The following is a 27,659-nucleotide window of genomic DNA, read 5'->3' on the forward strand; positions in this document are numbered from 1 at the left end:
TGATTTAAACCACCCTTGTCTGGTCGTGGTCCTCGTCTGCTTATAGGTTGAACAGTTCTGAGTGAATCTTAATGGCCAATCTCGCTTTATCCTTAAATTTGGTAGCGGCATTCAGTTGTAATTACCATCTCCCTTAGGTCCCATAGACACCGCTATCTTTCCATAACAACATTTTGCAAAATTATTTACTTGGAAGCAAACGAAATAATTGTCACTTTGAAGAACCCAACCAAAAACCTCTTAAGGAAACAGTGGCTTTGTTTTCGCCTGTGCTTGCTTTCTGATTACATTTCTTGGGCAGGCATTCCGTTGGCACTTTTTTTTTTTAAGGATATGGTGAAAAGGTTTGGTGTTACACTTTCAGTTTGCGTGGGAAGCCAGTAAATTATGGCACGTATTGTCACAGCCTGGAAAGGTACAGTCATGAGTGTCAGTGTTGGCTGGGCTGAGTGGCTCATGCCCGTAATTCCAGCACTTTGGGAGCTCAAGGCGAGCAGATTGCTTGAGCTCAGTAGTTCAAGACCAGCCTGGGCAACATGGCAGAACTACATTTCTATATCTATAAAAAATAGAAAAATTAGCTGGGTGTGGTGGCCTGTGCCTGTGGTCTCAGCTACTTGGGAGGCTGAGGTGGGAGGATCACCTGTGCTCAGGAGAAGATCTAGGCTGCACTGAGTGTGATTAGGCCATTGCACTCCAGCCTGGGTGACAGAGTGAGACCCTGTCTCAAAAAAAACATGTCTTCACTTGCTATGTTTAATTTTCTGTGAGTCTTGAAATATTTTTCAAGAACACTCAGATTTTCCAGGTGTCATTTTCAGAATGTTAGTTGTGGTTACTGATCTAGAGCATTGGAGGAACCATAGAATCCATTTAAACAACCCCTTTCATTTTCAGAGGAAAGAGAAAACCATCAAATTTGAACTCTCAGAAATCTTTTAAGTTAAATGAAAGAGACTTCTTTTTCTTCTGTTGCTTTTCTTAGAAGACACTACTGAGAAAGATGATTGGCATATTCCAGGATGAGACTCCGTAGCCTTGATGCTGATAGACCTGGCAAAGCCGTAAACTCAAGTCAGCCTATCTCACACGTCCCTTCCATGGGGTTCATGCTAACTTGTTGGTTATGACCTTGCTTCAGTGGAGACCTTGGGTTCCTGAGTGTTGTTAGTAAAACCTTGGGTTTTAATCATTTCAGACAAGTAATGGCGGTGGGAGTTTAAGTGACTATTCCTCCTCCGTTCCATCGACTCCCAGCACCAGCCAGAAGGAACTTCGGATCGACGTTCCTCCCACTGCCAACACGCCCACGCCCGTTCGCAAGCAGTCCAAGCGCCGGTCCAACCTGTTCACCGTGAGTGTCGACCCTGGGTAGAGATTTGAGTGCGATTCCGAAGAGTGTCCATTAACATAAACCTGGTTGCCACATGGTTCAATGGTATTTGTAGAATCTCAACTATATCAATGTGAATAGCGTTGATTTCTGTGGAACACTAAGAAAATTATGAGAAGCAAAGATTTGGATGTCGAGTAGAATGGGAGTTTCTTGGTGTGGACGGGTACAGATTTGTATGTCAGAAATGAAGAGCTGTGGGTGTGTATAAAGGCACTTGTTACCCTGTGGCTCCAGCTAAAGACATGTCACACTGGATACAAAGAGATGGCAAAACTCTGCCAAGATTCCCAGATATGTGTGTCTCTAACCATTCAGATGATACATAAGCTGTTACGGTCCACAGGCCCTCTTCTGCTGCTGCTGGGGTGCCTCGGGATGGAGGCGGGGGACGGGGAGATGCCTTCTGGAGGCTCATTGCCATGAGGCTTTCCACTTGGTCTTTTTTCTGTAGAGCATGTTCAAAGCAGAGATGAGATATCTGGGTTCAGATCGATAAATCCATCATCTGTGGGTGCACTCAGGCATGTGTACTTCCTTTTTTTTCCCTTTTGAGACAGGGTCTTACTCTGCTGCCTAGACTGGAGTGCAGTGGTTCAGTCCTCAAATCCTCCCACTTCAGCCTTCTGAGTCGCTGGGACCACAGGCACGCACCACTATATGTGGCTATTTTTTTTTTTTTAAGAGCTGGAGTCTTATTGTGTTGCCCAGGATAATCTTGAACTCCTGGGCTCAAGCCATCCTTCCATCTTGGCCTCCTGAAGTGCTGGGATTACAGGCATGAGCCATAGTGCACAGCCAGCATGTTTAGTACTTAAAAACTCCCTAGGTGATTAAGATGCAAAGAATCCCTGAACTACAGAGGAGACAAAAATGCTACCTTCCTCTCTTCCCTGTGCATAGCAGACATTACCAATCAATCTGGAGTCTACGCAGTTGAGCCCCAAACTCCAGGCATAGCTGCTGTCAGGTGACTGAAGCCCTTTGACTTGAGGAGAACACTCTCTCCCTGGATCACCTCTGTGCATGACAAGTATATGCTTTTTAAATATTGGGCCTCAAGCTGGGTAGTTTTGCTCTCCAAGGACATTTGGCAGTTTCTGGAGAAACTTCAGGCTGTTCCAACAGGAGTATGAGAGTGGGAAGGTGAGGTACTGCAGACGTCTAGTCCTGGGTAGCACCGAGGGTGCTGCAGAGCATTCTGCAGCGCACAGATCGGCCCTCGCAGCAGGGAATGCCCAGCCCCACGGGTCGGTGGTGTCCTGGTTTAAACCATCTCACTTGTAGTTTTGGTTGATAACTGCTGACCCAGATGCAAAGCTGAATATGTCCTATTGGATTAAAGGAAGACTCTATAGGGGTGACTGGGAGTCTGATTTGCTGCCCCTTTGTGAAGAGGAACTTGATGTCATATTGCGGCTCCTGCCACATCTGGGAGATCCCTTGTCTCTCTGCCACATATCTGAGGCAGTCTCTCAGTGGGTACTCATGACTGTGGAAGCGGTTGCCAACAGCACACACCTCCTCCTCCCCAGCCTCCCCTTGCCTTCGCTGGGTGCCTTGCGCCAGATCAGCTCCCACAGAGGCCACTGCTGGGCAGCAGGATGAGGACTGATCAGACCGACCAGGCTCAGACCCTGGCTTCCACTGCTGACGGATGTTTGACCTTAGGCAAATTACCTGACCTCTCTCAGCTGGAAACCATAGTACTTGGGGCTGCCGGGAAGACTTCCTGGAGGAGACAGAAGAGACCTGGTGGCATTGCTTCCATTATTTTCTTGCTACCGTTGATGCTATAAAATGATTCCCGATAGTGTCAGGCATATGCGATAGATTGGGGGGTGGGTATTTAGGTTTCTGCAAAATACAGGTGAGTATCTCTCATGCTTAAATTAGTACGTGGATAAGATGTTTTATTGGACAGTTTCTTCAGACACACCAAGAACAGCAGCAGTCACCTAAATAGCTGCTTCCCAGCTCCATCGACCACTGCAGCCCCTCTCTACACCCAGGCTGGGGGGCTCTGGGTTGACGTGTTTCCTCCCAGAGCAGGCTGCGCAGTGACTCGGTGGCTGGAGAAACCAATCGCCAGAGATGCAGCTGGACTGAGAGAGGGTGGGCTGTGGGCAGGCGGCCTGTGCCCTGGAGGAGGGGCGGGCTCGTCATCCTGGTGGTCGAGAACACCTTCTGTGTCTCTGTTAAGGGAGTGGAGCGGGGCGAGCACTCATTCCCAGACGCCTTCTGAGGGCTACATTTACTGCTTGTCGACTTTGCTTTGTCTTCTAAGGAGAGAAATTTTAAAACCACAAAGTATCTTTAAAAATGGGAATATTTATAAGGAGAATATCAGTACCTTCCCATCCCCTTCCTTTATAAGCCCTGGAACTGGAGTGTGCCAGAAAGTAGTATCCCACTGGGTAACTGACAACCCCAGGTGACTTAGGGAAGAGAACACGTTAAGCCAAGAGAATCAAAATAGCAGCTCAGTTAATAAATACTGACTTAACATCTGCTCTCTGCACAGCCCTGGTTTTGCTCAGTGTCTGGGAGGAAGACTCACTGCCAGAGTCAACCCATATTCAAGGGAAAGCGGTTTAGGGTGAAGGAGAAGGGGCTCTGCACACTAGGAGGAGAGGACAGAACTGAGAGCTGAAGGGGCCTTGTTCCTGTGGATTCACGCTGCAGACACGCAGGTGCACTGACAGGCGTCCATGAAGAGGCCAGGCACGGCAGGTGCAATGCAGAAGCCAGTAAAAGCTCACTGTTACAGTGACCAAAAATCACCATTCATTATTTCACCATTAATGTGTCGTGTAGTAATAATGGCCTGCCTATGGGTCTAGGTGTTACCAGTGTGTGTTCTCTTTCTCCTTAATCTTGAAAAACAAATTTGAGATCAGATCAGAAATTGAATCCAGCTGCCCCACTGGCATTAGTGGGAATAGAAATTTGGAGTCAGAAAAGAAGCTACCACTGCAATAGGTTTGCATTGTGGCATTTAAGGAAAGGATGGTGAAAATTCCAGGCAGAGACTCATGTATTGGTCCTCACTGGGTTTGACATTGAACAAAATGATGGTGGTGATGATGGTGATGGTAGTGATGATGGTGATGATAATGGTGGTGATGATGGTAATAGTGGTAGTGATGATGGTGATGGTGGTGGTGATGATGTGGTGGTGATGATGTAATGGTGGTGATGATGGTGATGATGATGGTGATGATAGTGGTAGTGATGATGGTGATGGTGATGATGTGGTGGTGATGATGGTGATGGTGGTGGTGGTGGTGGTGGTGATGATGATGGTGATGGTGGTCATGGTGATGATGTGGTGGTGATGGTGGTGATGATGATGGTAGTGATGGTGGTGACGGTGATGGTGGTGGTGGTGATGATGTGGTGGTGGTGCTGATGGTGGTGATGATGGTGATGGTGGTGATGATGATGATGTACATGGTGTATTCTTAAGTTGAAGATCCTGGAAATAGTAACTCCACTAGATGTCAGTGTCATCCAAGGAATGAAAAGAAGGCAAATTAATTTTGAAATCGTAGCGATTAAGAAATTAAATTTTTATCATTACCAGTTTTCTTCTACTTTTAAATACGTAAAATTTAATAGACTCTTCATCCCTGGCAGTTGTTGGTAATTCTAGGCGTAAACTGCCAAAATGGGCATTTATTTGGAAGTGTCTAGTCGGAGGACAGATGTATGGTATGCAGACGATCTTAGTGAATCAGAATCCGTGCAGCCTGGGATTGTAACAGCCAGCTGCAGGGGCACTGTCCCCCTTATTTATTAGAACGTCATAAAGAGGCCATAGGTAATTAAGTAGTACACGCATCATTTTTCCGACAGCATTCTTATCTCTTTCATAAAGTAGACTGTAATGTACTGCTCTGGGCTAACATTTTGTGCTCCCAGATGTTTGTTTGCATATATTTATAGACAGTTTTTAAACAAAATGAATTACACTTTTTTACAAAATAGTACAAACAAAATCTCTGCAGTAGTAGCAAATTATATGTTACATTTGCAGTAGGAATTATACTTTACTGATCAAACACTAAGTTATATTTTATTTCACTTATTTCTGAAAAAGAAATCACTGAAGAAAACAAACATTAAAAGACTGTGTCCATTTAATCCCTGGTTTGGTAATATGTGTTCTTAGAGCAGTTAGTTTAGTGGTCCTAGTTTACATGTGGCTAAAATGTTTTATTAGAAAAATTTTTCAAACATACAGAAATAAAAAACACATGTGTACCCACCACATACATCATCAGATACAAGCCCTTTTCTGCCACGCTGCTCCTGCAAGAAATAAGCAAATCATAGGTAAAAGTTGCAGCTCGCTCCATGTGCCTCCAGAATGCATTTCTCCTGCCTCTCTGCCCAGGGATCAGCACTAACCTGAATTTGATATATATTATCTGTGTCTATGCTGTAAACTTGCTCCAGTATGAGTCCTGAAACCATACATTGCATTGCTTTGTCCATTTTCAAGCTTTATAATAACGATGTCATTTATGTGATATTTTTTCAAAGCTTACCATATAATGCTGATACCATTAAACAGAGCCAAGCATACCCAGGAACTAAAGATTGTGAATATACGTTGCCCAGCTCAGAAACTTGGTATAAAAAAATAAGGCAGCAAAATTCATAGTGTGAATAGAATTGCTTGAATGGCATTTCGTTGTTTTTGCAGAGAAGGTGCTCCTGGGTACCTCCCATAGTGTGTTCCAGCCGCCGCTGACGTAGCCACTGGTTGAAAGGGGGAAAGCAGGTTTCTGTTTGATACGGATGCTCTTGGCAGTGATGCTCTTCTCTCTGTAGGCAGGTAGTTGATGGGGGTGTCCCTCATAGCTTCCTTCACCACATCAGGGGGAGTTAAACATTTTTGTAAAGAAGCAGGTGACAACTGGATTTCCTCAGCCTTTCTTTCCTCTGCATTGAGTGTTTGTTGGAGGCCAAGCAGTCACTATGGTGGCTTGCTGTGCATTGACTTTAAATCTGCAGCCCTTCTGGGATGGGTGTGATCTGCTCTTGTGACATTTCTGGAGGTGTGCAGCAGGCTGGATGCAGGGCAGGGTCACTCCTGGCAGACGCGGTGGGTGCTGAGGGCTGCCCTGTGTCTGATGATTCCTCGGAGCCGTTCCAGCATCACGGAAGGATGTGATGAAGTCTCCCCAGTTGGCAGAGAAGGGAGACTTCACTGGGAATTTGTATGTGCTGTGGTGTCTGTGTCCATTGGATTTGTTTTAGTCTGGTTGTCGGATTTCAACTTTACAGATACAGCGTGATGTAGGCTGGGTAGTTGTGGGGCTCAGGTGCAGCAGACTCTTGCCTCACAGCTGGCCACTGTTCTTTCCTGGAAATTGTAGTTTTTTCACTGTCTCCAGCAAATTGTTAAAGCTGTCAGGAAATTTTTGTTTTCTTTTTGCCCTGAAGTCTTAGTGAGGTTTCAGTCTCTTTTATCTCAGAGTGCGTGATCAGATGCTGAGTTTACTTCTTTCCAGTTCATGTTCTAAGGTGTTTACAGCAGTGCATTCAGCTCTTTCTTCCCATTTCAAGTGGAAACTGAAATTCTGCTCTGAGAATGGAGTGGCTGGGGGGACAGATGTGCTGCCTTGAGGAAGATGTTAATTTTTTAATGTTTGTTTTGTTAATTATTCTGGTTAATGGAGAATAATGAAGATGGATTTCCAAATTTAGAAATTTAGAAATTGTAAAATTCCCAAAGTACTCTTAAATATTCTTTGTTAACTAAAAAAAAATTTAATACTGTATGATTTGAAATTTATTTTCAAACTAGGAACCTCAGGAGCCAGCTTTCTCATCGACTGGGATGTGGATAAAAGAATTTAAGGCTATTGTGTAGCTCTTACTCTACATTGTTGAGAATTAATTAAAGAGAAAAATGAGCCCTTAACTTGACAAGGAATTAATAAATATCTCTATTTTCCTTCTGGCCCCAAAGGTTATACCTTATGTCATATATTCTTCTGCAACTTTCTGTCTGTTGCTTGATACATTCCTTGTCATCTCATTCTACCCTCCTAAGGTAGATCTCTACCCTCCTAAGGGATACAAGTGCACAGGGCTTGGCACATAGTAGGTGTTCAATAAACATCAGCTCTTCTCACCATTTGAGAAGCATGTTTCCTAATGAGCACAGCTACCCAGAAGAGTAGCTAGCTTTGAAGTGCTAGATCTGAGTCTCCATCGTGGGAACTGTACTCCTTGTCCTCCTCCTTAATTTGGTAGCAGCCTCTGCTGGAATCCTGAACGTGTCCCATCAGCCCTTGTTTTTATTATGACCCATGACATTGTCCCTTTTAATGTGTGTATTTTTAAAATCAGCTGTTCCATCTCGCATCCCTTTGAACCTGGATTCCATTAGCTTTTCCTTGTAGCAGTGGACACCACAAAGTCTGTTCATTTCATATATCATCTCAGATTTGAAAAGCACATGAAAATGTTTCTCCATTTTCAATATTGCGTGAGTAATGTTCCCATTGAAAAGTAATGGAGTGAAGTTGTCACTTGTCAGCACAGTTATTAAGGAGGACGAGTCTCCGATCTTTCTCTCATAATAAAATAAATCTGTCAGAAAATCATTGTGCTCACACTTCCTCATGCCATCGAGAGACGAGACGGAGACGGTGGAGCTCCTTCGGTTTTCCCCAAGTCACGGTGCGCTTTCGGTTGGGGCTTCCCTGGGTTAAAGGTCGTCACCCTTCCCTCTTGGTGCCAGCTGACTCGGTCGTTCATAGCACGTCAGCAATGCCTCGGAGATAATTGACTCAGGATCTTGGCGGACGAAGCCATTCATTATTTCCCAAATACTGACCTTTTGTCAAAAGGCTGTTTTCAGGGGTTTCTTTCCCTTCGTTATTTTTTGTGGTATTGTCCATTAGCTTAACTTCAAATTTGCCATTTTCCAACCATCCAGAAGCAATAAAAGGAAATGTCAGCTGCACCGTGATACTAATCAAGGGTGTGCCGTAAAGTCACACAGCTGACTAGTTAACAGAATTTTTAAATCATTCAAACATTAATTAAATACGTATGTTTATGTAGATTTTCCAAATAAATATTGAGCAGTGCTTTTTTCCTCGGCTGTGTTAACTGCGGCTTTCGAATGTGTTTTTCTGTTGGGTGTAACTCTCCTGTATGGCCCATTGGTTCCTAGTAATTGAATTTTGAACTTCTAAGAAAAGAATTAAAAGGCAATTTTGCAGTGGAAAAGTCCGGGGGAAAGTTTAGACGATCCTCTTTAAAATGATGAGTCAGTGGAGATGAACTACTTAGCTTGTCAGACATGTCTGTGTGCTCACATAGATCATGAGTGTTTTCTAAATGTGTATTGGCAGGAATTCTACAAATGGGCAGAGCCCTGTCTGTGAACCACAGCCCTTACCCAGATGCCAACTTTCCTTTTGCCTTGCAGTCTCGGAAAGGGAGCGACCCAGACAAAGAGAAGAAAGGCCTAGAGAGCCGTGCGGACAGCATCGGGAGCGGCAGAGCCATCCCAATTAAACAGGTGAGCAGCGTCCCCATCCTCTCCTCCCTGTCACCAGAGACACACCTCAGGTCTGCCCGGAGATGATGCCGGTGCACGCGCCAAGGTCTGTCTTATGTGCTCTGTTGATGAATGTAGAAGTCTCTCACTTGACATCAATTAGCAGAGTTCCTGTGTGTATTCAAATGGGATCATTAGAATGAGAAGAGGGAACGGAGACAACAGACCTAATGAAGTACGGGCTGCCCGCCTGCATATGGAGTGCGTTTCCAGGCTGAGAGTCTTCAAAGGCTGCCTTTGTAGCGCGGCTTTGATTGGGCCGCGGGCCGCCGGGCAACAGGAGTAACTCAGATCGCCTACAAGAGCCCCTTGTGATCACAGGAACAGCCCGACGTGGCCCTAATTTGCTCTCACAGACGGACATCTGAACACTGTTTCAGGCTGGTTTGCAACGAGGCAATTAGTTGTGATAATCATAGCCGGTGTGTCAGCTGTGCGCTCTTGTTTGTAATTTGCTAATGAAGGAATTGTAACTTTGATTAGGTTCAGTTTCATTTAGACCTTATTATATAAAGGAACATTTACAGCTGTAATGTGGGGCCTTAATTAAACTTCCTCATTACACAACAGGACTTGAATTCAAGCATTTGTTTTGGCCTATGTTGCTAGCCTGGAACAGGGTTTCATTAGCCCAGAAACCAGATTCTAAATCACTTTATGTCTCCAGTTAAAAAAAAAAAGCCCTGGAGTTCACGTGTGACGTAGATTGTGGTTCGATTCCCAAGGAGAATAAAAATAGAGTTGAACCCCACACAGTTGCTTCTGGAAATGTCATCGTTTGGTTTGTTAAAGAAAGCCAATTGATTTAGAGTGCATCCTTGAGCAAAAGCCTCTGTGGGCAGGGGAATGGCTCCGCCTCTCAGGCACGGGGCCTGAGACCACGTGCACCTCTGGTCCAGCTCACTGCTTTGCTCTCTTCTCCCCTGCGGGCACCTACATAGCGTCACTAATCCCTTAGGAACTGTGTAGACACTGGCTGCCCTTAAAAAAAGTAGAGTCTTTCCCCAAAGGGAGTTGGATTATTTTGGTGATGCAGGTTTCATCCGTTTGAAGCAAATAGGAATGAACCTTAGAGAGGGGCCGGGCAGTGTCATTGTGAAGCCGTGGGAGAGGAAGGGGTTAAATAGGGCCGTGGCATCTTGGGTGAGACCAGAGGAGGGAGTCCACAGTTTCCCAAGGAGCTCAGGAACTATTGCAAAAACCACACCTCTGCCAGCAGCATCACCGACCCTGCCTGGGAGCAAGCGTTCTACTTCCTGCCTCGTAGGGTCCTGCCTTTGCCAGGCAGAGAAAGAGGAGGCCTGCAGGCAGTCACCGAGGTCCTCATGCATCTGTGTAAGAGACACGTTCAGCTACCAGGCTGCGAATGTGTGGTTTGGCACGGGGCACCTTTAGGAGAAATTCTCTTCCCTCCATATATTCATAGACAGCAGCAACCACAGAGCCTTCCGCTTTGACGGTGGGTGGTGGTTCCACTATAAAACGGGTTCTTTAGAGGGCTATGCACATAGGTGTGTATTCTTTCTTGGTGCATTTATTTATAACCTAAATCTGCATAAGCTAATTTTCATGTGTAATTTTTATGCCATTGATAACCTTTTTCAACTGGAATTATAAAAATCATTTAACATATTATTTTCTTTTTCATAAACTGGGGAGTATTAAAACTTAATAATAGGCCATTTCCTTAATGCCTGTCTGTGGTTGATTTGGGTGGGAGTGCTCACCAGCCTGGCAGGAGTCCGTCTGTGCGGAGCCAGGCGGGCCCCCGGTATAATTGGAACCTTCATTCAATTTGTACCCTGCTCATCTGTGGAGGGGGCTAGCTTTGCAAGCTAGCTTTTCAATATGTGTGCAGATTGGAGTTGACCATCAAGCGTAAAATGAGTATTATCCAGTCCTTGGAAGCCTTTCGATTGTGAATGTTCAAAGTAATCTCGTTGAAATCTAAATCATGGTCTGATTTCCCGGTGACTCCTTGGCACAGGGAGCTCCTTGTCCATCCCAGTTGCCCGCCTCGCACTGCCACAGACAGCTCCCTCCCGTGGCCGGCTCCTCAGGCCTCGGGTGCCTCATCTGTAAAATGGGGAACTGGATGATGTCTGAAGCCCTTGAAGCAGCTAGATGTGGAGGTTCCACAGAGAATTTTTAAATGTTAGCAAAACTGGATTTTTAAATTAGTCATGTTCAGGGCACCCTTGTCAAAGCCTCTGTGTGCATTGGGTGGATTGATGTGGGTTTGCAGACGGTGGTATCGATTTATCTCACATCCCTGTGTGTGCCCATGTTTCTAAAGGAACATAGATCACTCCAGGTAGCCTGAATTCCTGACCCTCCTGGTGTGATGACTTCAGCGTGGAAATGAAATGAGAGGATTGCGGGGGATGGAGCCTGATGGGCATATTCTAGAAAGTCAGCCGATTTATTTGTTGAATAAATGAACAATTAAATGAGCGCTTATTATGTAAGTGCTGTGCATACGGCATCCCATTTAATCCTCAGCATCGCCACAGTTGTGGTAGCTGCGATCTCCTTATTTTAAACACAGAGGGAGGGAGGGCCCTAGACCAGGCAGCTGGGAAGAGGTCCGAGGATTTGGACCAGGCCTCTCTGCCCCCGTGTCTGCACTCTTTCCACTGCCCATTGATGAAAAGCCTTCAGAAAGCTCAGGAAGCAAAGTTACATGTTTTAAATTAAATAAGCGAACCCGACCTCAGACAGAAATATCTAATGACTGTGTAAAGAAACTTCTAAGACTGCCTGCAGCAACATGTTTCTCCAGGGATGACACAGCCGTGCTCAGCCTTCTCCGGGTGGGAGGGGTCTCTCCGTTCCCGGCCTTACCGTGTATGCCGCAAACGTGTTCTCTTCTCCCAGCTTCAGAGAACTTTGTCTTAGGGCTCAGCCCATGTGAAAGACTCCATCTACGTGATCGAAGCCTTACACACCTGCTAATGGACCTTTGCCCAATGGCAGAGGAATCGCTTTAGAACCTCAGCAACCTGCATGGAATTGCTAATGCAGAGACTTCTTCCCCCTGACAAGAGTCTTACAATGGATGGTTTAGGACCCAGGCAAGGCAGCCTTCAACACTGTCTGCAACCTAACCCCTGATTTTACAGATTGGACATGTTCAGTGGCTTATGTTAACCCCTTTCACTTCCATCTGGTACCTCCTTCACTCTAAGCCAGCCACCCCCGCCGACGTGTGGGAGCTAGCCGAATCATGATGGTCAACGAGTTTCTCTTTCTTCTCCCAATTAAAGATTCCCCGTCAGGAAAATGACTTAGTTTCTGGAATGTAACTTCATTTCTTGTATACCTGGGTCTGCTTCTTTTTTTGTCCTTTCTGGGGTCTTGGAGGAGATTGGTTCAGAGACTTCGGTTTCTTCTTTTTACTAATAAGATAAGGTCTTTTCGAGCAAAAATTAAAAGGCAAAGCAAGAAAAATAAAAGCCAGAGGCCCGGCTCAGCGGCAAGTGGGCTTGTCACGTATTAATTTTTCATTGCTGTGGAGAGTTGTACATACATAATCACTTGATTGCAGTGGGAGTTAGGGAGCTCCTATGGTGCCATTTGCATAAATCTTGTTAAGTCAATGGCAGTTAATGAAGTACAAATGAGCCCGGAGAAGGTGACATGCAAATCGTGGGTGGCAGATGGGAGGTCTGTTTGGGGGACGGCAGCTGTGTGCGCTCCTTTCTTTCTTTCTCTTTAGCATTTTTTAATCTCTATATTTGAGTACAGATACACCGCCGTAAGCCTTGGCCTCCTCCCTGCCCTTCGCACAGCCCTGGCCGGAGAGACTGGCCATCCCCTCCTGACTGCGATGTTGAGGCTGCAGAAGCCCTTCAGGTCTTGCCTTGCACTGGGCAGCATCCACTAGAAGGATTGGATTTTTTTGGAAATCTTGGTCAGTTTATCTCGTCACGTTGACACAATTGGAAGCGCGTTATTTTTATTTGGTGTGAACACGCAGAATCTCCTCACTGCACCTTTTGAGATGATGTTTTGTCCCATGAGGTTTCAGAGAACAAAAAAGAACAGAAGAGACCGTCTTTGCCTTATCATGCTTCCACTTGGAGTCTTTTCCTCCCTCTCCAGACAGGCCAACTGTATTTAGCCGTTATTCCCGTCGCTGGTTCGTGCTTGGACCTTCAGGGGATTGGCATTCCTGGGGTTAGTTAGCAATGAGAAATACACAAAGTGTGCGGGGCATGCTCTGTACCTCAGGCCATGGGACCACCCCAGCCAGTCATGCAGACCCCTCAGAGGGGCCGCCCCGGCCTGGCTCAGCTTTGGCCAGGGTGTCTGGAGCTCGTGGTTTTGTGGTTAAGGATTTAAGTGCTAGCGGGACTCACAGAAAGCTCTTAGAGATTTGTGGGAAAAACACTGCCTACAACTTTAGGAAGTTTTGTGTTTATTTGGTCAACTGGCTGACGTTTTGAGAGAAGCAGATGTCTGCTTGCATTGAAGAAAGGTGGGCAGAGAGGTGTGCGTCGGGAGGCGACAGCCCTGATAATAACTGCAGTGGTCACGTGCTGGGGGTCCTTTTCTTGCAGGCCCCCACGCTGGTCCTTCCTCTGAGGTGCCCACCAAGGCGCTGTTTCTCAGTTCTTGGGGCTGCGGGGCGATGCGGGGGACACTCCATTGGACAGACTCCCTTTTGTGACTCTCAGTGAATGCACCAAAGGAACAACATTCCTCATAACAGTTTTTTTTTTAAGTCTTAATTTTGACCTTGAACCCTGATGTCATGGCCGCCTCCAGGGAGTCAGCTGTGACAGCAGTCATTTTCCAGCAGCCATCTGAAGCCGCGGGAAAAGCCTTCCCAAGCTGTCAGAGGAAGAGCCGGCCTGCCTGGAGCAAGCCCACCGCACCTGCCATCGGGCCTGTGAACTGTTTTGAAGCCGTGCGTGTTTTTGATTCTCAGTTGAGTAGAAAGAGGCAATTGTCAATTAAGTGAAAGGAACCTCTGGAGTTAATCCCCTCGTCCGGCCTGCCGCAGGCCACCGACCTGTGTTGTCTGGTACCTAGGATCAACACGAGGGGTGTATTGTGTGGCGTGGGCAGAATGAAAGCAGCCTAATGACGCCCGCGTTAACAGCTCCTGAAACTTTGACACTGGTCGGAGCCAGTTGGTTGACTGCCTCGCCGTCGTGTGCTGCTTTCATGGAGGAAACAAATGTGAAGACCATGCTGAAACTTGACAGAGGTCGGCAGAGATGGAGAGGCATGGCCGTGCCCTTCAGGGGCGTGGAGAGAGGAGTTCTGCAGGCAGAGGTTTACAGGAGGTTGGCTCAACATTTATTAAGCCCAACCAGTGAGGAACCAAGGTGAGCGAGAGACTTGCCAAACATACGATGCTCGCCCACGTGGCAAAGCAGCTCTGCCTTGGCATCGGGGCCCGTTTTGCTCCCCAGAAGCAGATAATTTACTGACATGAACTCCCATGCCCTGAAAGCTAATTGAGCTCACTTGGGTGAACAGCTCCCTGAGAGTCCCACATTGGACCCTGTTCACAACAGACCCGGCCCAATGACGATCATTAATTTAACGGGCCAGGTGCTGTATCAGTGCTTTTATTTTGACTTGTCAGTTATATTGTCATTGCCAGAACAGTCCAGAGTCTCTCGGTGCCTACACATAAAATGACAGTCATCCGTCTTTGGGTGTATCGGGCACACCCTCCCCTACATCCCCGCCCTTTTGGCAATGTAGGTGGGTAACAGTACGTTCCTTACAAGATGGGCAGAATGTTTGTTTGAATTACTTTGGCCAAAACACAAAATCCATCATTTATACACAAATCTGCAAAGTAGTTGAAAATAGTACTTCCCTGGGTGGTGAGCACTGCATGAGGGTGTTGGGAAGTAGTGTAGCCGAGGCGCGTGTACACTACCAACAGCCATGCAAACAGAATGTCATTCCCAACGATGGAAGTTAATTTTAAGACTTGCTGTGTCCTCTGTGTATCCATTAGCCAGGAGCTGGTGCAACAGGAAAAGTTCCTTTATTCCCCTTGCAGGCATGTGATGGGGATGTGGCTCACTTCTTTGGCGCCCCCCAGCTCCAACCCCGAGAGGGAGCATGCAACCCAGCAGATTGTGGGGAGCGTGGGCTCCAACCCCACAGTATTATCTAGAGCTGAGCGTTTACAGCTCCTGCAGCCCCAGTGCGCCTGTGTTAGGGTGTGCACTTGGGTTTGGCTGTCCACAGGCGGCTTGTGTTGATCAGCTCAGTTAGACCTTCTGCCTTATTGCAAGGATGGAGGGTTTCTATATCCCAGGGTCTTGCCTTAGCGAATTGGAGAAATTGGATCCCATGTGGGCTTGGAGAATGAATGCAAGGTTTTATTGAGTGGTAGAAGTAGCTCTCAGCAGATGGATGGGAGCCAGAATGGGGATGGAGTGGGAAGGTGGTCTTCCCCTGGAGTCTGGCCACTCAGCAGCCGGACTCTCCTCCTACCATGCCCAGCTGAATCGTGTGTCATCCACATCGTTCTGCCGTCGATGGCCTGCCAGAGTCTGTCGGGGTGTTCTTCTGCCCGTGTGCTCCTCTCGATGTCCAGCCACTTGTGTGTATGCCTGGTAGGGTCTCGGCATTTTAAATAGGCACAGGATGGGGGGCGTGGCGGGCCAGGGTGGTCTCGGAAGATGCAGCATTTGGACATGAAAACAGAGCTCTTGCCAGGGAGCCCACCCTTCTCGACCCAGCACTTCCCTGCCCACCTCCCATATCACCAGGATAATATCTAAGTGATTTGTTTCAGCAGAATAATGTTTATTTTCATTAAAAGTTGAACAATGCTGGTGAAATCCAATTCCCTGTGAGCTCAGAAATAGAAACTCCTACAAGTAGAGGAGAGATTCTCAAAGCTAATGTTGGCCAGAACTTGTTTTTGTCTTGATGAATCAACAGATACTTTTTTTCTGGAATTATTTCGTATCACATTTGACAACTTATAACAGTTGTGCCCTGGTCGTTGTATGACATGCCCTGGGTCCCCGGCTAGGGCTGGAGGAGGCAGAAGGCATCTGCAGCCCAGGCTGAGCCCAGATGTATACTGACGATCCCATCCCATGACCCCCAATGCAAGTGGACGGGTGTCACACCAAGGAATGGTGAATTCTACTGAGTTAGGTGCGGGTGAGGGAAAGACAGGGAAATGGAGGTGGGGACAATCTCACTGGACTGGGACACACAGTAGGTGGTGGCAGAACAGGAGGGAGGCAGAGAGCAGATCTGTGGACGGTGGGGTTCGGGAGGAAGTGGGGAGGGAGTAAACGCCCCAGGTGTCTGCTTGCCAAGGACTCTAGCTGCCCTGCAGAGGTGGGTTGATTTCCCTGCGTCGGTAGTAGGAGCAGTGTGGCAGGTTAGAGACTTGTGGCTGCACAGAGCAGACCTCCCTCCACTTCTTACTCTGTCCCCATAGGATTTGAGATGTTGGGGGTTCTAATGTGCCAGAGTAACGGCGGTAACCAGCGTTTATTGACCACTTCCCCAGTGCCCTGTGTTAGAGCTTTCTACGACTGTCCCTCTTCCCTAGGAAGTGCCATGGTCCCCCTTCCCATATGGGAGCATGAAGGCTTGGGGAGACAGTGGGGCGTGCCCGGCAGCACCACACAGTGCCTGAGTCCCCAGGACGGCCTTAATGAAATCCCGCAGCCTGGGCGGCATCAACAGCAGTTGCTCTCTCGGTTCTAGAGGCTGGAGGTCCAAGCGGAGGCCCAGGCAGAGCCAGCTTCTGTTGCCAGCAAAGAGGCAGCGGGCTGAAACCAAGAGGCCGCTCCTTGGCTTGAGCCTGTTGCCTTCTTGCTGTGTCCTCCCATGGCCTGGACTCTGGGCACACACCTGGTGTCTCTTTGTCCTATAATGATGCCAGTCCCATTGAATCCAGGCCCCATCTGTATGACCTCATTTAACCTTTTAGACCCCTTTAAGGTACTTGTTTCCAGATACAGTCCCACTGAGGTCAGGGCTTCAACTTGCACATTTTGGGGGTCACATTTCAGCCTGTAACACACAGCTAGGTAGAGGGGAGCTGAGCTCTGACCCAGGGCCATCTGCCGTGTTCTTTCCAGCGGTAATGTCCTAGTTTAGGCCTTCCTGGTGATACAAGGTAAGCCCACTCTTCTTCTAACCAACATATTTGAGAATGAAAAAGAAAAACTTATTAAGAGGCTGTATACATTAGATAGGAAACTTAAGAGGTTCACAGTCCTATGAGGGTTTCCATTGAAACTCTCCTAAGTTGTGGTAAACTATTGTCATTTGAAAGAAGACTGTTGCTGGAGTGAATCCTCCTAAGGGTGTGTAGCTCTCACTCTGTGCAATGCATTTTACAGCTGTTAAGGCCTTTCCATCCCGTCCATGGGAGACCTCCTGCCGGTTGGTTTTGAAAACCAAAGCTGCTTTCCCTCACAGAGGTGGCTCCTCGGGGCTGCGGGCAAACGTTGGGCCTGCAGCTGGGAATGTTCAGGAAAAGCGTGTTGGCTGAGCAGGTGCCCACTGTCCGTCAGTTGTGTCACTGGTCACCTTGACAGTGGCTGTGGTGCTCTGTGTTTTGGTTATTTTCTCCCAGGTATAAAAGATGGCCGTATCCTTACTTCATCACGGAAAGAAAGACACAGCAGGAGTGCAGAGACCCCAGGTTAGACTTAGGAGGCCTTTCACCTTAAAGGTTAAAATCCCCACATGTGACGGGTAGCTGTGCCTACTTCCCACAGTCTTTGCCCATTTGCAAATACTACATAGAAACAGTTGTCTACCAGCTGAGTGAGGTGGCTCACACCTGTAATCCTAGCACTTTGAGAGACTGAGGTGAGTGGATCACTTGAGGCCAGGAGTTCAAGACCAGTCTGGCCAACATGGCAAAACCCCATCTCTACTAAAAATACAAAAATTAGCCACGCATGATGGTGTGCACTTAAAATCCCAGCTACTCGGGAGGCCGAGGTGTGAAAATTGCTTGAACCCAGGAGATGGAGGTTGCTGTGAGCCAAGATCGTGCCACTGCACTCCTTTTTTGATCTCCATCTCAAAAAGAAAAACAAACCAAAAAAACAGATGTCTACCGAGACCGAGACGCCCGAGGAAATCGTATCATTGAAGTCTTACTCCAGTCCTGCAGTATTTGTTTAACAGTTCCTGATAGCACTTTTCTCCTCATTTAGGAACTTGGACTGTGGAGTAAGACCTCTCCCAAGCTGAGTTTTGTTCTTTGTGAATAGAGAATTTGACAGGCAAACAAGCACCTCTCCTGCCAGAGGGAATCACTGACTGTCAGAATTTCATGTTTTGTTAGAAACAGCAGCCGTGGAACTCCGTATGACACTTGGCATGGCTCTTAGACCAGACACGTTTTCCCAGAGATGGTCAGGAAGGCCCAGGCTGTGCACTCTGTCCCAAGACGCGCGCTCCAGCCTGATGGCGTTGTGGCTCTCCCTCACCCGCCCCCTCCAGCCTGGTGATGGCATTGTGGTTCTCTCTCACCCGCCCCCTCCAGCCTGATGGCGTTGTGGTTCTCTCTCACCCGCCCCCTCCAGCCTGGTGACAGCGTTGTGGCTGTCCCTCACCCGCCCCCTCCAGCCTGGTGACAGCGTTGTGGCTGTCCCTCACCCGCCCCCTCCAGCCTGGTGACAACGTTGTGGCTCTCCCTCACCCGCCCCCTCCAGCCTGGCGACAGCGTTGTGGCTCTTCCTAACCCGCCCCCTCCAGCCTGGTGACAACGTTGTGGCTCTCCCTCACCCACCCCCTCCAGCCTGGTGACGGCGTGGCTCTCCCTCACCCGCCCGCGGATGACATGGCTCTCCTTGTTGCCTGCCCCAGAGCCTTTGGCTCCACACGTTCTAAAGAAGGTGGCATCTTAAGACATCTTCACAGTCCTCTTTTGAGGCTTTTCAGGAAAGTCATCAGACAGTGACATTTTTATCAGATCATTTTGAGTAGCAAAAACACTTTTTCCTTTTGAATTTATTTTTAACTGACGCACTGATGGCCAAGTTTTGAAACCAGAAACACTCTTTCCTTGGTACCAAAGCTGACAGCTATAATTAAATATATAGAAATGTAAATATTAGAAAATAGGGCATAGAAGAATTTGTTAGTTTTAGGTTGGGTGTGATGCTTCATGCCTGTAATCCCAGCACTTTGGGAGGCTGAGGCAGGCGGATCACTTGAGGCCAGGAGTTCAAGACCAGCCTGGCCAGTATGGCGAAACCCCGTCTCTACTAAAAATACAAAAATTAGCCAGCTGTGGTGGCACATGCCTGTAATTTCAACTACTCGGAGGCTGAGACAGGACAGTCGCTTGATGAGTGAGCCGATATCACACCACTGCACTCAGCCTGGGCAACAAAGTGAGACTCTGTCTCAAAAAAAAGAAGAGTTTGTTAGTTTGGGAAATGTGTTCCTAGTTAGACATTGTCTATAAAATACCTGGTATTATAATTAATGTTTGCAGACTGTTGAAAACAGAAAGGTTTCAAAATACTATTAACATCTTGGGGCCATCCTGAGTCTAGTCCTGCCTGTTCAGTCCGGTCTGCTCCCTGCGATATTTACTCCCTAACCTTTCCTTCTGCTTAGAAACTCATCAGAATCAACCAAGTTATTATTGTTGAGATTTGTAATAAGAATGCTGGCAGTTATAATCTGAGTACATATTGCACATTACATTAGATACTTCATCATAGGACCTCATTTAATTCTCCACCAACCTAAGATGCAACTTGCTATTCTGTTCCACAGAGGACTCCTGGATTTGAATCCCATCTCTTCCACTCACTCGACCAATGTTACATACTCCGAGTGAGCGGAAGAGCTAGGATTCAAATCCAGGAGTCCTCTGTGGAACATTCTAGAAAAGCCTGTGCTCTTGCATTTTCCCCCGATGCTGTCTGTGCTCACCATGACCATCTTTTTTTGTTTCTATTGTTTGTTTGTTTTTTGAGACGGAATCTCGCTCTGTCACCCAGGCTGGAGTTCAGTGGCACAATCTTGACTTACTGCAACCTTCTCCTCCCTGCAACCTCCGCCTCGTGGGGTTCAAGTAATTCTCCTGCCTCAGCCTCCCGAGTAGCTGGGATTACAGACATGTGCCACCATGACCAGTTAAGTTTTGTATTTTTAGTAGAAATGGTATTTCACCGTGTCAGGCTGGTCTCAAACTCCTGACCTCAGGTGATCCACCTGCCTTGTCCTCCCAAAGTGCTGGGATTAGAGGCATGAGCCACCACGCCCAGCCCACGGTCGTCTTCTATGCAAGATCAAGCATCAAGTACACAGTGTACTTTCCTGGTGGGACACCAGCAAGGCAGGCTGTTTTATGTGAGGTTGTCCTGCAGAGTCTGCACTCCCTGGCGCCTGGATCAAATGAGGCTCTTGAGCTCCAGTGTTCATCAGAGTCTCTGTGGGCCCGGAAGTTGCCTGAGTTGAGTATTAGGAAATTGTATGTCTTTTTTTTTTTGGAGACAGAGTCTGCTCTGTCGCCCAGGCTGGAGTGAAATGGTACAATCTCAGCCCACTGCAACCTTTGCCTCCCATGTTGAGTCAATCCTTGTGCCTCAGCCCCCTGAGTCGCTGGGACTACAAGTGCGTACCACCACACCTGGCTAATTTTTTGTACTTTTTATAGAGACAGGATTTTGCCATGTTGCCCAAGCTGGTCTGAAACTCCGGAGCTCAGGCAATCCACCTGCCTCTGCCTCCCAAAGTGCTGGGATTATAGGCGTGAGCCACCACACTTGGCAGGAAATTGTATTTCTATGTCCTCAGGTGATGCTGATGCTGCTAATCCAGGAGCCATACTTTGAGCTCCCCTTTCTAGGCACATGGAGTCACTTAGGACTTCTTTTCTTTCTTGCCTCACACGTAAATGGCTCTCAGCTTTGGTTGGTACCAGCCCCTTTAATCTGTGCTCATGAAGATCTTCCCATCCATGCCTGTGTTAGATGCCTTCTGTTCCAGGAAAACCGATGAGATGTGTTCTCTTCCCTCCTCTCTCCTCCGATGCCTGTCTGGTCTTGGGATCTTGCTTCTGTCTTCCCTGTGGTATAGACGTGTGCATCCTTCACGTCTCCTTTCCCACATGCTTCCTGATGGCACACGCGCCGAGACGTGTTCTTTCTCCTCCACTGTTTACACAGCAGGGAGGGAAGGTGGTAGAGAAGTTGCCGGTGGTAGTAATACTAGGTAGCATAGGTTACTAGTGTGAAATGTCTTTTCTTCACCAAAACAGATTTTATTTGTTCGAAAGAAAATGTTATACTGGAGAAGTTGCAGTATTCATTAAACTGTATTTTCAGGAGCATTATAATTAAGTCAGCATTCTCTAAAGTAACTTTCATATATATCATAGTACATTTAAGTTACACAAAGGTGGTCACATTTTTTTTTAATCTTCAAAGAATAAAACTTTTACCAGTGACCCAAAATAATTTCAGAAAACTGGTTTCTTGGACGACTTGTCTACTTTTAAGTATTTATACACAAGAAATTTTGTTTATAAGGGATTCTTTAAGGTTAAACCCATAAATTTTTGTAACACCAGACTGTTCTTGTAATTGCCAAGTTTTTACCACATTATTGAGACTCTGTCAGCCACAGCCTCTGTGATTGTAATTCGTGCTAAAAACAAGAATGTTCGTTTTTCGTGCACATAAAAATTAATTGTATATAAATATATGAAACATCAGCTCCACAGAAATACCAGTGAAGACATGAGTAATGTGCCGAGGCATGGCAGACACTGAGGAACCCTGAGAGGCAGGTAGCCCTGGGTGGGTATCCGGCCTTCGTTTGCTCATATTTAAAGTAATGGAGATTTGAGACAATGTGAAATCATTGTATACCAAAATGTATTATTAACAAAAATAATGAAATCCTACTCTTAAGAAAAATTAGGAGAAGCAGAGTTGTGGAAATGCGCTGCCATAGTCCTGAAGTTTGACCCAGTCCTCGTGGAGGGCAATCTGACAGTCGCACTTGATGAACATAGGAACTCTGACTCCCTTTGTCCCAGTGATCTGTCTTCTAGAAGTTTATTCTGAAGGGAATAATTCACTAGGAGAAAGGTAAAAAAACCTTTAGGGTAAAACAGTGTGCATAGCAGTTATTTATAATATTAAAATTCTGGGAGCTACAAGTATCCAACAAGCAAGGAGTTAAATTAGTGATTGCTAACTGAATGGTGCCAGGATCTACAGCCATTAAAATGGCCAATTTGAATACTCTTTAGATATATGAAAGGGTTTGTAAAATAGTAAGTGGAAGCATAAAACAAAACTGGGTATAATAATTGGAACATGAAAATAGATCTACATGTGGCCTTAAATTGGATGAACAGGAACACTGACAAGTTAATTGGAGTGGGATTCAAGGAGAACTTTTTGAACTTCTTATTTTGAAATAATTTTAGATTTGAAGGAAATTTGCAAAAAATAAAATACAGAGAGCCCATATACCCGTCACCCAGCTTCCTCCACTGTGAACATTCTTATATAACTAGTACAGCTATAAAAACCAGGAAATTTATATTGACAGAGCACTAGTAACTTATCTGCAGGCCTTCTTCACATTTCACCAGTTTTTCCTGAAACGTTCTTTTTAATCTCAGGATCCAGTGCAGGGTCCTTCCTTTCACATAATTGCTTTATTTACTTTGCCACTTCCACCCTGAGAAAATGCCTCAGTCTTTCTTACCGTCCATGACCCTGCACTATTGTAAGAATATTGATGAGTGACTTCATAGAAAGCCCTTTAACTTGGATTGCCCAATGTCATCTCCTGAATAGACAGGATCTACGCTTCTGGAGGAAAACCACAGAAGCCTTGCACCCTTCCTGGTGCTCTCTACCGGAGGCACCCAACAGCCCCCTCTCTTATTCCTGGGGACGTTGACCTTGGTCATTCGGATAAGGTGAGACCTGTTTGATTTCTCTCTTGAGTTCTTATTTTTCCATTTGATGAAGATAGGGATGAATGTCTTGGGGTAGATACTTTGAGGCTATGCTGATCATTTTTAATGATAGACATTGTATTCAATAATAAGTAGGTTTTATAAAATGAAAACAATTTTCTGATAAATGTGCAGTCTTAAATAAAATTTAAAGTGCTTTTTTCAATCCTCCTGTATTGGAGGGAAGGAGTAAATGAGGATGATTTTTGAACTTGTTGGGTACTTAAAGAAGACCTGGGGAAACATAGAGGTGACGGGGAACCAGAGAAGCCCAGGAATGAGAAGGAGCTGGAGAAGCCCAGGAATGAGGAGGAGCTGAAGCCCAGGAATGAGGAGGAGCTGGAGAAGCCCGGGAATGAGGAGGAGCCGGAGAAGCCCAGGAGTGAGGAGGAACTGGAGAAGCCCAGGGATGAGGAGGAGTTGGAGAAGCCCAGGAATGAGGAGGAGCTGAAGCCCAGGAATGAGGAGGAGCTGGAGAAGCCCGGGAATGAGGAGGAGCCAGAGAAGCCCGGGAGTGAGGAGGAGCTGGAGAAGCCCAGGGATGAGGAGGAGCTGGAGAAGCCCAGGAATGAGGAGGAGCTGAAGCCCAGGAATGAGGAGGAGCTGGAGAAGCCCGGGAATGAGGAGGAGCTGGAGAAGCCCAGGGGTGAGGAAGTGCTGGAGAAGCCCAGGAATGAGGAGGAGCTGGAGAAGCCCGGGAATGAGGAGGAGCTGGAGAAGCCCAGGGATGAGGAGGAACTGGAGAAGACCAGGAATGAGGAGGAGCTGGAGAAGCCCGTGAATGAGGAGGAGCCGGAGAAGCCCGGGAATGAGGAGGAGCCGGAGAAGCCCGGGAGTGAGGAGGAGCTGGAGAAGAGCTGGAGAAGCCCAGGAATGAGGAGGAGCTGGAGAAGCCCGGGAATGAGGAGGAGCCGGAGAAGCCCGGGAGTGAGGAGGAGCCGGAGAAGCCCAGGGATGAGGAGGAGCTGGAGAAGCCCGGGAATGAGGAGGAGTTGGAGAAGCCCAGGGATGAGGAGGAGCTGGAGAAGCCCAGGAATGAGGAGGAGCTGGAGAAGCCCAGGAGTGAGGAGGAGCTGGAGAAGCCCAGGGATGAGGAGGAGTTGGAGAAGCCCAGGAATGAGGAGGAGCTGAAGCCCAGGAATGAGGAGGAGCTGGAGAAGCCCGGGAATGAGGAGGAGCTGGAGAAGCCCAGAAGTGAGGAGGAGCTAGAGGAGCCCAGGAATGAGGAGGAGCTGAAGCCCAGGAATGAGGAGGAGCTGGAGAAGCCCAGGGGTGAGGAAGTGCTGGAGAAGCCCAGGAGTGAGGAGGAGCTGGAGAAACCCGGGAATGAGGAGGAGCTGGAGAAGCCCGGGGATGAGGAGGAGCTGGAGAAGCCCAGGAATGAGGAGGAGCTGGAGAAGCCCAGGGATGAGGAGGAGCTGGAGAAGCCCAGGGATGAGGAGGAGCTGGAGAAGCCCAGGGGTGAGGAGAAGCTGGAGAAGCCCAGGAGTGAGGAGGAGCTGGAGAAGCCCAGGGATGAGGAGGAGCTGGAGAAGCCCAGGAGTGAGGAGGAGCTGGAGAAGCCCAGGGATGAGGAGGAGCTGGAGAAGCCCAGGGATGAGGAGGAGCTGGAGAAGCTCAATGGTAAAGAGGATCTGGAGAAGCCCTGAGTGAGCCTGAGCTGGGAGTGCTGAGGGTGTGGGTGTGAGTGGACCTTGCCAGATGGATCTGGTGAGAATGAGGTGGAAGTTCTGGAACTAAACAGGAGGGGCCACTGGCCGTGGACCCTGAGGAGTGGGCACACTGTAGATACCCAGCACATCTGAGAGAAGGTTGGACAGTCATTGATTTCCTTTCATTTAAGGACATGTCAATATGTTTATCAAGCAACAGATGCAGTTCAGGTGCTGCTGTGATCCAGGCATGGTTCTCTGTTTAGGTGAAGAAGCTTCACAAAGGCACTGCCACAAGCCAACGTGTGTTCTTTGGGTTTCATCTTATATAGTTTCATCCATGAAGATTTAAAATTCTGTTAGGATCTTAACTATTTTTCCCAAGTACTTTCTCTCAGAGAACAAAAACTATGTATAGTATGTATATACATATAGATATTCATGTGATACATTAACATGTTATGTAATATAGCATGTATTGTGTTAACAGTTATAGTTTATAATTCTGTAGATTAATCCTAAGATTTATTTTTCCCTGCCATCTTCCCATCGTTGCCCATATAACTGAGTGCTCTCCTTCCCTACCTCCCCATATCATCCAGGCTAGTCTTCAGCTCCTGGCCTCACGCGAACCTCCTGCCTTAGTCTCTCTGAGTAGCCAGGACTGTGGGTGTGAGCTGCCACACCCAGCTCTAGAGTGCTTTTACCTGTGCTGGTGCCAGAATCACAGTGTGCTGCCCAACAGACGTGCTGTTTTTAAAGCTGGAAGGGACCCTTATACGTGGGGAAACTGAGTTCCAGGAAGGTAAAGAGCTTGCCCAAGGTTCTTCCAGATGCTCTTCCAAAGCACCCTTTCCACCACTGACGCCGGCACTTTCTTATTCCTTGTGCATTTGTCAAAAATAGAAATAACAGTGTTTGTTTACTGTTTCAGCCCAGATGTTTTTATTGTATTGTGACTGGTCAGCTTTTTCTAAGTTGAATCCTTAGGCTTCATGCTGTTTTATCTTTTTTTTTTTTTTTTTAAATATGGAAGGGAACAAATAAAAAGCATTAGATTCAAAAGCATCTGGTTACTAAGAGAGAACATGACCATCCTTTGTGTGTTTGTGTATCTAGCTGGCTCGTTGACTCCCAGCAGCCCTGTGAGGCTAGGTGGCATTCGTTACTCTGTACATTTTATAGATGAGGAAGCTGAGGCTCACCTTGCGTGGTTTCCTAGACCCTGGAAGAGGCAAAGACAAGATTCAAACTCAGGTCTCCTTATTCCTGAAACCAGTGGTCTTCACACTGAAGGGCCTTACGTAGCAACAAGCACCCAGTATATAACTTAACTTAAAAGTACATAACTTGGCAGCACGGTAGCTCACACCTGTAGTCCCAGCACTTTGGGAGGCCAAGGCGGGCAGATCACAAAGTCAAGAGATTGAGACCATCCTGGCCAATATGGTAAAACCCCATCTCTACTAAAAATACAAAAATTTATTAGGTGTGGTGACTCATGCCTATAGTCCCAGCTACTGGGGAAGCTGAGGCAGGAGAATTCGCTTGAGCCTGGGAGGCAGCGGTTGCAGTGAGCCAAGATTGTGCCATGCACTCCAGCCTGGTAACAGAGCGAGACTGCATCTCAATAAATAAATACACACACACTCATGCACGCACACACATATATATCAATAAATCATATAGATATATCTGTATCTTAACATTTTGTTTATATTAAAAATTCAGGCACAGGACTACACCCAGCAACTGCTGAAGTATTTTCTAAATAGGGCCAGTGCTGAGGGGTCTTCGGCTGGTGGCACCCGCGTCCCATGGTACAGCTGGGCCTTCTGCGAGATCTCTTTCCCCTTAATGCAGAAACCCTCTAAGTATATTCTACAGCAGTTGTTTGTAATTGGAGTATCTGGGATTGACAGTGGTTTTAATTAGTTGATTACTAGTTCTTTAAAATGTACTGTACTCACTGTGGGCCTTGCAAATTGGTAACTGGTAGCTACCAGTATAATTAAATATTTCAAAGCACTTGGCTACAGTAGCATTGAACTGTGAAGAAATAATGTTGTACAGCCAATCAAAAAGAGATACTTGTAAACTCATTTACAGCGTCAGTGTGTGTTAGGACCATCATTGAGATGCTTATTGCAGGAGAAATTAAAGATACAATTTTGTGCTAAGAGGCAATACAGAAATTAGTTTCCGAATTACTTGTTAATTGATTTGGTGATTCCCTCGGGTCTGCATGCTCCTTTTCCCCATTTTTGTTGTTGCATTCAGTTAACAGTGACTATTCCCAGAGCAATAAAAATACATTCCACACTTAGATTAGATGTGTCCTTCTATCAGACAGAGCCCGCGTTCTTTGGCAGCACCGACAAATGCCCACCTAAAGCACAACTGTTTTTCTCGGGCACGTTGCTGTTTTATGTATACCCATCAAGGGAACCAGAGCATTCACAGCTTTGGATAATTTCAGGAAAAGGGAAGCATGTTTCCGTGTCTCACGTTTACAGGCGCTTTGCTGATTTTTCTTTCCCCCTAATGGAAACCCTCCTTTTCTATCAACAGTGGAGGAGATTCAGGAGACTTGATTTATGGACGTTTTTTCTTATTGTTTGCAATTCAGCAAGAATAACTGTACGAAAGACCATTTGTAGAAAAGTGCAAATTGCTACTGAAAATGATATTGGAAGAAAATGAGACCTGTTTCTCCTCGTTGAAATTGAGTGTGGTTAGAAGGAGAGACAGTGAGCCATCGTGGGTCAGAGGGAGCCTCCCAGGCTCCCTGGGCGCAGGCTCCTGTCTCCAGGCCCCTTCCTGCTTGGTGACCGAGGAGAGAGGACACTAAAATGATGCACATACTGGTGCTGCTTATGTGAAAGGTGCAGAAAGCGTCATCCTTTTGAATTTTCGATGGAAGATCCAACGACCCTTTGAACAGCTGCCAGCATGGTGGCTGCGGCTTCCTTTTGAGGAAAACATTTTTAATATCTTGTTGGCTGTGCTTATGGACTGAAAAGCAGCATTAACAAGCTTTTGAAAAATATTAATTTTAGGCCAGTT

At 46.8% G+C, this 27,659-nt stretch overlaps 1 protein-coding gene across 9 annotated transcripts in view; it reads left to right on the forward strand.

Annotated features, from left to right (window-relative positions):
- Positions 1–27,659, forward strand: part of AGAP1 (ArfGAP with GTPase domain, ankyrin repeat and PH domain 1) — a 631,299-nt gene that overhangs the window by 300,330 nt on the left and 303,310 nt on the right. For all 9 annotated transcript variants that reach the window (XM_064383385.1, XM_064383377.1, XM_064383379.1 and 6 more), the window contains 2 exons: positions 1,199–1,354; positions 8,850–8,942. In XM_064383385.1, coding sequence (XP_064239455.1) covers positions 1,199–1,354; positions 8,850–8,942 — 249 coding nt within the window. The remainder of the gene's footprint in view (positions 1–1,198; positions 1,355–8,849; positions 8,943–27,659) is intronic.

The sequence above is a fragment of the Aotus nancymaae genome, unplaced genomic scaffold (genome assembly GCF_030222135.1).
Source record: "Aotus nancymaae isolate 86718 unplaced genomic scaffold, 86718_ANA_hifiasm-v0.15.2.pri h1tg000031l, whole genome shotgun sequence".
NCBI classification, from domain to species: domain Eukaryota; kingdom Metazoa; phylum Chordata; class Mammalia; order Primates; family Aotidae; genus Aotus; species Aotus nancymaae.